At 52.6% G+C, this 9,729-nt stretch overlaps 1 protein-coding gene across 1 annotated transcript; it reads right to left on the bottom strand.

Moving 5' to 3' along the window:
* Positions 1-6,268: 6,268 nt before the first annotated feature.
* On the bottom strand, positions 6,269-9,085 carry LOC131564630 (sulfate transporter-like). Its single transcript, XM_058815146.1, has 2 exons — positions 8,483-9,085; positions 6,269-7,834 (listed from the first exon to the last, which is right to left on the bottom strand). Exons 1-2 carry the CDS (start codon positions 9,083-9,085, stop codon positions 6,269-6,271), a joined length of 2,169 nt encoding a protein of 722 aa, XP_058671129.1.
* Positions 9,086-9,729: the final 644 nt, after the last annotated feature.

Below are 9,729 nucleotides of genomic sequence, written 5' to 3'. Positions count from 1 at the left end.
ATCAGTAATTATCACTGTTCACAACACAGACATTGTTGGCTCAGCTGTCACTGGAGAATTGTTTTAAAAGACCCTCTCAGAGTGACCCTTGGAGAAATCTGTTACCTCAGGACCAAAGGTGGAACCAAAGCAAGGGGCAGCCATGTCAGCATCACCTGGAGAGTCAGAGCTGGAGGCAAATCCCACATTTACAATCGTGGGCTGGAAACCACTGAACAACCCCTCAGGAATGTGAGGATGAGACTCCTCCTGGGAGAGCTCTCTGAGTCCTGGCCCATCTCAGTCTCTCTCTGTAAGCCACACAAGTGTGACAGAACTTTCCACCATTTTTTCCCAAAATTCTACTTCTAACGAGCAATTTGCACTTGGTTCTCTGCTCCAGCAAGGAAGTTTTGGAGGAAAAATAAAAGTGAAGCAGAAATCCATCTCCTGCCATCCCCCCAGCGCTGAGGGTGGGTGGGTGTCTGTCCTTCTGCCCTGCAGAGCTCCTTCCCTTCCCTGGCAAGCACAGGGATGGGCTCTGGGATGTGGAGCCCTCCTGGGCTGCTCATTTCCATGCAGATGAGGCTGTGTGTAATTCCATGTGAGTGTAATTCCCTGTGAATAGAGATAACTGATGGGGCTGTGAATAAGAGAGCTGAGTGAATCATTCATCATGGATTATTGATAGGATTAATTTTACCTCTTTTTCTGCTCTCAGGATGCCCACGAGCCCCCCCTGAATTTATTTTCCCCCTCTTTAATGGAATATTTCTGGACACAAAGTAGATTAAAACCAAGTAATTTTCCTGCTCTTTGCTGGGCTGAATGAGATGTTTGCTGTCAGGTTAACCCTTGCTGACTCGCCCTGAAGTGTCTTCCCTGCTGGTATCACACCCCTTGGGGTCACACTGGGATTTTTAACATCAGCTCTGCTCCAGACAGGACATCCCCAGCTCTGTGTGTGCTGTTTCTGTGTCCCCTCACTGGTGTGACAAAGGTCCTGCCCTGTCTGATTGTGGCTCCCTCAGCCCCCAGCCCCGCAGGGATGGTTTGGGGTGAATTTCCCCAGGATTGCTCCCCGGAGATGGCTGCAAACCCTGCTGGGGCCTGCTGCTGTTTCCATGGCAGCACGGAGCCAATTCCTCTTGGACTGAGCGCAAACCAAAATAAACCTGCAGGGAGATTTCCCCCTGCCCAGCCCTGCCCTTGGGGAGCCTCTGCTCCCCCTTTGTCCCCTGAGCTCCCTGGGCTGCTGTCAGCAGTGCCTCGGCTCTTTGGGGCTTCTGTGAGATGCAAAACCAATTTCCCAAATCCTTTACCTGCTCGGTGAGGCAACATATTTTCTGATTTCTGATTATTAAACTCCTATCAAAAATAAAAGGAAAAAGAAGGCGAATTCTTTATTCAGAGCTGTTCAAAGAGATGAGAGGAGCCTGCAGGGGGTTTGCAAACCCTCCCTGCAAACCTCCAGAGGTAAAACCAACCTGTGCCCAGGGCAGTGGGTCCTGAGCTCAGCTCCTGCCAGGGCTCCACTTCCCAGGGTGGTTTTTGGATTTTCCTCACGTTCCTCTCACGTTTCCAGGCTGGCATCCAGGGATTGCAGCACAGGGCTGTGCTACCCACAGGTTTAGGCCAGGCTTTGCTAAGATGGACCCAGGGCTTTTCCCCTCTCTGGCTGGCACTCAAAGGCACAGCTGGGATGTGCCCGACCAGCCCTGGGTCCAATAAATGCAGAAGGAAATTCAGTATTTGCCCTTCCAGGAAAACACCAGGAGTTCCCCACCCCAGTTTAACTCACCTCTTGTGCCACGTTTAACCTCAGCCGTTTTCACATCTCCTTCCTGCAGTTTCCACCCTGGTTTGGGCAAAATTCATGGCAAAACCTTGACAGGAAAGCCATTCTGCAGCTGCCCAGGCACAGCAGGGGCTTTGAGCTGAAAGGGCACCAAGGATGGGCTGGGCACAGGGTGGGGAGGGCTCAGCAAGAGAAATCACCTCTCACCAGCAGCAGCTGCTGGCCCACACAGCTATCTGCACAAATGCAGCTTCTGGGGTGACAAAAAAGAGAAAATATAAAAAACTGTAAAAAAAGAAAATGTAAAAAATATAAAAAATTTAAAAGTCAAAAAAATATAATTTGTAAAAATTATGAAATACTAAGAATATAAAAATATTAAAAATTATAAAATTAGTTCAATATTAAAATTATAAAAATTATAAAATATTAAAAATATAGAAATATTGAAATATAAAATTAGTTAATATTAAAATAATAAAAATACTAAAAATTTAAAATTAGTTAAATATTAAAATATTAAAATATAAATATATAAAATATACAAAAATATTTTAAAAATTTAAAATATAAAAAATAATTGGTCAGTTGTGGTCCAGCCACAGCCCCAGGGTGGGACAGCACTGTGACACAACAGGGCCATCCTGTGGCAGGTGACACTCGGGTCACCAAGAGCCCTCACCTGCCCTGCTGTGGGAAACAGCGAAGGCAAACAGACTTTCAGAAAGCTGGGAAAGGTTTTAAAAACAGAGCAGAGAAATTGGAGCTAGAACAGCTGCAAGGTGTGGAAGTGGAAAAGTTACAATGGTACAGCAAGCAAGGACATGAAAAAACAGCTTGAGTTTTAGCTTGGCTGAGATGGACTTCAAGAGTGCAGAAAAACAAGCCAAGCAAGATAGTGGAAGGTTTAAAGCTGAATAATGAATTTTTGTGCGTTGTTAACAGAAAGCAGACAAGCTGTGTGTGCAGCAGGTGTAGGTGTGCTTTTAGTGATTGCCCAAACAATTATCTGTGGGTTTAGCAATGTGCTATTGGCCAGAAAGTTTTTAAATGCTCTGGAACAAAGAAATCTTTGGCTGCTGCTGGCAGGACATGAGCTTTGGCACCTTCCAATTGTCTGAACCATTGATGAGGCTGATGCTGCAATAAAGCTCCAGAACAAACCCCAGCAGTCCTGTCCTGATTGTGGAAAACCCCAGCCCACCCTGCCCTTGGGGTTTCCTCATTTGGGATAAAGCAGAGCTGCCCATCCCTGTGCCCTCCTGTCCCCAGGGTGACAGGGACACCCCCTGCCAGCTGCCACATCCACAGACACATCTGGAGGAGAAGGCCAAGCACTGTCTGGGAGCTCAAAAATCCAATTAAATGCCTCTTTCTTCAAAAAGAATAAATTAATGTGAGGTAGAAAGCACAGATTCCTTGGTGGGGATGGTCTGAAATAGAACCAGCTGTGAGATGTCAACCTTCAGCACTTTTGTTTCTGCTCTGCTCTGGTGAACTCTGGGATCTGCTCTGCACTGGGAGCCTCAGCTGCTGCAGGCTTGGCAGGTATTTCACAAGACATTTCATCTTTCTATAGAAACCACAATTGTACCTGCTGAAACACTCCCCAGCCACCAAAGAAAGAAAACAAAAGAGACATCTTCTTCTTGTTGTGCTCTTTTTCAGCCTTTAAACTTAAAAAAGCTCCTTTTCTGTAGCTGCTTTTCATAACTATGTGGGTTATGCAGTTTTTTTATTTTAAAGCTGCCATCCCCATGAACTGTTGTGGCTCCCAGGAGTTCAGGCACCGACCTGAAAACCCTAAAGCTGTGGAACATGGAACCAAACTGCAGGATTTCAATAAATGCCAGGGCAGCAGGTGACCAGAGCTGCTCCACTGCAGCTGGAACTGGAGTCCAGTTTAATGCTGGTGCTCTCCTGATTCAGGGCTTTTAGTTCCTTTCCTGCCTTGCCGTTTATCTCTTCCTTCTCCCTGCCCTCCTCTGAGCCTTTTCTGCCTCTCCTGGAGGCTGGGGATGCCAGAGGCTTTCACTGCAGGGACAGGGGACAGCAGGATTTGTCACTAAAGGGAGCAGGGGGCTGATCTGCCTCCTGTCCCTGATTGCGGGGCAGAAAAGTGACACCAAGTGGGACAAATGGGCTCCAGCAGCTCCTCTCCATCCAGGGTGGAAAGGGGCAAAGGGCAGAGGCAGCTCAGGGGCAGAGCAGCAATTGCAGGAACATTTCCCAGCCCCCGTGGGGATCACAGGGACCTCAGCCACTGCAAGGCTTCCACCCAGAGTCATTTTCCTCCTCAGATCCTCTCACCCTGTCCTTCCCCTTTCTCTGTCCCTCAGCTCTCCCAGGCCCCTCTGCTGGCTCCTGTGTCACCAGGGGTGCATCAATGTCCCCAAGCCTGGCTCCTACCCCAGGAAATCCAGAGCCATCGCCACCTGCAGCTCCCTGCTCAGTTTTCCCTGTTCCCCATGGGCACATCAGCACACGCTGGCAGCTCTTTCATTGCTCCAGAGCAGTTAGAAGCTGCAGAAACACTCCTTGCCGTTCCAGGGGCTGCTTTTCCAGGGACAGGCACTGGGAGAGAGGAGAGCAGCCGCCGGTGCAGCAATCAGTGTCTCCAGAGGGGAAGCAATCGGCACCAGCCACAACCTTTCCTCCTCAAAGCTCCCCAGAGGGAACATTTCAAAGCATCAGAAGGATTTAAACCTGTCCAGCTGCTGCTGAGCCATAATTACCAGTTGCACAGTCAGCTCCCACTGCGGCTGACAAAGGCTCAGCAGCAAATCCTCTCCTGGTGGCCCTGCCGGGGTATTTATAGGGCCTGGGCAGGCAGGGGGCAGGGGCAGCAGCAGCAGGGGAGGGGAGATGCTGCCAGGGGGGAACATTTGAACATTTGCTTTCGGCTGCTTGGCCTTTCCTCAGCCCCTGGGGAGCCCAGCAGGGCCCCAGCCCTTGGCTCTGGGACACAGGGGCAGCTCCTGGGGCCAGCCCCCGGTGGGACACGGAGGGTTTGGGGCGCTGTCCTCAGCAGGAGCCCCCACTGTAGGATTGATGGTGCAGCACGGTCAGGATGGACGGAGAGCAGAGATCTCTGCAGCCAGGGCTGGGAACTTGGGGTTTATTGCAAAGTCCCCCCCTGAAGCGTCCCATTCCTCTGTTCTGGGGCTGAGGTAACTCCCTGGGGAGTTTCCCCACTCTGGGATGGCCTGAGAGGATCCTTGGAAAGACCTCCTGGGAGCTGCATCCCAGCCACACCTGGAGCACCTGGAGCACAAACATCCAGAGATCTTTGGTCAGCTCAGCCCCCCGGGCACAGCCTTGCCTCAAGGACTGCAAACAGACAGGCACACAACTTAAAATCATTTTAAAATCAATTTAAAATCAATTTTTAAGCACAAAAATTAATTTTCCTGAGCACAGCCACAGCATTCCCTTTCCATAAAATTTATTTACAGCCTCCCATCCCTGGGCTTGCAAGCCACAGCTCCCTCCAGCAGGATTTCTTTTGGGGGTGGGGATGGGATGAGTTTTTGGGGTCCCTGTCACGGCAGAGATGGGTTGGGATCACTGGATGAGTTTTTGGGGTCCCTGTCACGGCAGGGATGGGTTGGGATCACTGGATGAGTTTTTGGGGTCCCTGTCACGGCAGGGATGGGTTGGGATCACTGGATCAGTTTTTGGGGTCCCTGTCACGGCAGGGATGGGTTGGGATCACTGGATGAGTTTTTGGGGTCCCTGTCACGGCAGGGATGGGTTGGGATCACTGGATCAGTTTTTGGGGTCCCTGTCACGGCAGGGATGGGTTGGGATCACTGGATCAGTTTTTGGGGTCCCTGTCACGGCAGGGATGGGTTGGGATCACTGGATCAGTTTTTGGGGTCCCTGTCACGGCAGGGATGGGTTGGGATCACTGGATCAGTTTTTGGGGTCCCTGTCACGGCAGGGATGGGTTGGGATCACTGGATGAGTTTTTGGGGTCCCTGTCACGGCAGGGATGGGTTGGGATCACTGGATGAGTTTTGGGGGTCCCTGTCACGGCAGGGATGGGTTGGGATCACTGGATCAGTTTTTGGGGTCCCTGTCACGGCAGGGATGGGTTGGGATCACTGGATGAGTTTTGGGGGTCCCTGTCACGGCAGGGATGGGTTGGGATCACTGGATCAGTTTTTGGGGTCCCTTCCCGAATTCCCGGCCTGTCCCGGCCCCGCTCGCGGCTCACTCGCGCCCTCCAGCGGCCACGCGGAGCAGGCGCAGCTCCGGGCACCCATCCCGAGCTCGGCCCTCCCCAAACCCTTCCCGAATTCCCGGCCCCATCCCGATCTCAGCCCTCCCCAAACCCTTCCCGAATTCCCGGTCCCATCCCGATCTCAGCCCTCCCCAAACGCTTCCCACCCTCTGCCCCTCTGGCAGAGCATCCCAGCCCCTCCTGCTCTCTCTGACGGCACAAACACCGAACCTGCTCCCGTTAGAAACCTCCGCTCGCACCCAGGGCTACAGAGACACCTGGAAGTGCTGTTGTTCCTCGGGCTCCGGGGGAGCAGCCCGTTTGTTCCTGCTGTCCCCCCGGTGCCAGCGCTCGGCGAACTGCACGGCATCGTGGATGCTGTGGAAGGCCAGCTGGCCCCCAGCCCGGCCGGCCCAGCCTCCCTCCCGCAGCCGCTGGCGGATGGAGGGGTTGCAGTTGGCCAGGAGCACCTGCACTCCCACCTCCTCGTAGTCGTGGTGCGTCTCCTTGAGCGCAGAGAGACCCACGGTGTCTATGAACTGCATGGCCCCGCAGTCCAGGATCAGGGTGTGCATGTCCGTGGAGGGGGCACAGGCATCTCCGGAGGGGCTCTCAGCCCTGCTCCTGCCCTGTCTCGGGCAGCCACAGCAGCCCCTGGTGCTGCCTGGCTCTGGCCGTGCCCGGTTCCCCAGGCTGGCAGCCAGCAGCACAGGGTTGAGCCCGGTTTTCTGGTACAGCACAGCCTTGAAGTAATCCTTGTTGGCGTAGTAGAGGGAGCACTCGAAGCGGAAGATTTTGATGTTGGAGATGCTGCTGAGCTGTTTGTAGGCGGCCTGGTCCTCATAAACCTCCCTGTCCCTGACCCTGCCCAGCAGCGTGGCGCGCGGGCGCTGCGTGCGGAAGATGATGCAGAGCAGCGCGAAGCAAACGCCCACCAGGAGCCCGATCTCCGTGGTGACCAGCGTGGAGCACAGCATGGTGGCCCACCACACCGCCGTGTCCAGCTTGCTGAGCTGCCACATCCTGGGCGTGTCCCGGAACCTCCTGAGGCCGCCCCGCAGGTTGACGATGGTGACCACACCGAGGATGGAGGTCTGCAGCGAGTAGAAGAGCGGGGAGATCCACAGCAGCACCAGCAGCAGCACCAGGGACGTGACCAGCCCGGACACCTGGGTCTGGCTCCCCGTGGACTCCTTCAGCAGGGTCTTGGTGAGGGCAGCAGAGCTGGCGAAGCAGTAGAAGAAGGAGGGGATGAGGTTGCACATGCCGATGGCGATCATCTCCTGGTTGGCGCTGACGGCGTAGCCATGCTTCTTGCCAAAGATCTCTGCCAGGGACACGGTCATGGCAAAGCCAATGACAGCAATGGGCAGAGCATCCAGTGCCAGGCTGGGCAACAGGCTGAAGTCTGGGACAGTGGGTTTCCTGAAGCCCGTGGGGATGTCCCCACACACGGCGGCCTTGTAGCGCCGCTCGAAGTCGAAGTAGTGGGAGATGAGGGTGGCTGCGATGACCACCAGCAGCTCGATGGGGAATGGGGCCTTCAACCTCTCCTTGTAGCGCTCGTTGAGCTCCTTGACGGGCACGATGATGGCCAAGGCCACCAGGCTGGTCAGCAGGTCGCAGATGTTGGTGTTGTGGATGTGCCTGAAGAGGTCCACCCAGGTGAGGATGAAGGAGCCCACCCCCTCGTGCCGGGGGATCTTCAGGCCCAGCAGGTATTTCATCTGGGAGGTGAGGATGGTGAGGCTGGAGCCTGTCACGAAGCCACCCAGCAGAGGCTCTGACAGGTAGACAGCCACGAAGCCCATCTGTAAAACCCCCAGCAGGATCTGAAAAGCAAAGCAGCCACAGCTTTAGCAGAGTGAGAAGGGCTGGAAGGGGTGGCTGGCAATTCATGTCACTTTGCTGCCAATTTAGCAGCTCTGGCTGGGGATATTAATTTGTCTTCAGGAGTTAATTTGGGGTATGGAATACTAGAGAGACTTACCTTTAACACTTCTCTGTGGCTGAGGATGCCACACAGAAAGTCCTATGAGGTCCCTGCTGCTGCCTCCTCATGAGCAGCTCTGGGTAGCACTCACTTGGGATGCCCTGAATTTTAGCTGTCCCATTGGAAGAGCCTGGAATTTCTCAGTGGGGACACTGCCAGAGAGCATGGCATGATCCTTCAGGATGGTCCTTGACAGCCCCAAACCTGCTCTGAGCTGCCCAGCTGCAGGACTGAGGTGGTGGGAAGACGGTTCACAGATCCTTCTCTTCCCTGGCTGAGGATGCTTCAGACACATCCAAGGTTATCCATGGAGGAAAACAGCCCCCATTCAGCTGTGTCTGCACTTTTAAAATCACTGCATTCACAAATATTCAAGTGAAGGGGTCTAGAAACATTTCTCAGAACTCTTAAATCTGACCCAACACTTAGAGATCCCAAACTCAGAGACATTCCTAGGAGCAAACAGCACCAGGGTGAACGTTGGTACCTGGTAGAGGCCCACGAGGAAGCTCAAGGAAAGGGCCACGGTGATGGCGTAGCAGCTCCTGTCACACGGCTCTGTCCCGTTCCTGGGGGAGCTGGAGTTGTCCCCGAGGGCGGCACTGCTGTCCCCATAGCCCGCCAGCTGCAGGTGGCGCGTCACCGACTGCCCCACCATGAGGCACAGCACCCCGAAGGAGCCCACGCTGGCGTGGCGCGACGTGGCCGTGGCCGCGTAGATGATGTTGCAGAAGAAGTTGGTGTAGATGCCGTAGACGGGGTCCTGGTTGGCCAGCAGGGAGTAGGAGATGGACTGAGGGATGGCCACGACGCCCACCAGGAGCCCCGAGACCACGTCCCCGAGCAGCTGGGAGCGGGGATTGTAGCGGGGCAGCCACTCCAGCACGGGCAGCAGCCGCAGCAGGGCCCGGCCCAGGGCCCCGGGGCTGCACCTGCAGGCGGCTCTGGCCCTCGCCAGGACCAGCTCCCTGCTGCAGCCCGGGGGCTCCTGCTCCTCCAGCACGATCAAGGCGGCAGGAGGCTCGTGTGGCCCCAGGGAGCCCAGCGGGGCTTTGCTGGGCGCTGGCTCCTGGCTGGACGCGTCCTCCATGGGCACAGGGGAGCTGAGGAGGGAGAGCGGGCAGGAGTGAGGGGCTGCAGGCACGAGCACAGGGGCTTTGCTTAGCTCCAGGGCTCGTGGCATGGGCAGAAAAGTAAATAAATAATTAAATAAATAAATAAAATATAAATAAAATACAACTATACCTATAAATATATAAATATATAATATATATATAAATATATATAAAATATAATTATACCTATAAATTCTACAAATATAAATATAAATATAAATGTACCAAATTCATAACTATAAATGTAAATATAAATAAGCTAATCACCAAAAATGTACATAAATTAAATAATGAGTTATAAATAAACAAATTAACTAATTACTACAATATAGCTAAACGAATAAAATGATAAAAATTATAAAATGTAAGTGAATGAATAAATAAACCAAATGCTAAAATATAGATAAACAATTTATTAGCTTAATAAATATAAATAAATAAGATAAATACAAAAATATTAATAAATTAATAACAAAATATCAACAGATAGATAAATAAATAAATAAAGGGAAATTATCTCACACAAATCCAACAAAAGCATTTTCAAAAGGTTAATTAGTTTGTTGTCACTTCTGGAGCTGATTAACCACAACCTCCAAATCTGGGGTACAGCTACAGA

This window comes from Ammospiza caudacuta, chromosome 16 (assembly GCF_027887145.1).
Source record: "Ammospiza caudacuta isolate bAmmCau1 chromosome 16, bAmmCau1.pri, whole genome shotgun sequence".
Taxonomy (NCBI): Eukaryota; Metazoa; Chordata; class Aves; order Passeriformes; family Passerellidae; genus Ammospiza; species Ammospiza caudacuta.
The sequence above is the reverse complement of the archived record's forward strand: the minus strand, read 5'-3'. Positions and strand labels throughout refer to the sequence as shown.

Bases quoted from the DNA above. Each gene is read 5' to 3' on its own strand.
- LOC131564630 (XM_058815146.1), bottom strand. From the start codon at position 9,085: ATGGAGGACGCGTCCAGCCAGGAGCCAGCGCCCAGCAAAGCCCCGCTG. The intron at 7,835-8,482 runs GTACCAACGTTC...TTTGCTTTTCAG, and splicing joins TCCTCGTGGGCCTCTACCAG to ATCCTGCTGGGGGTTTTACA.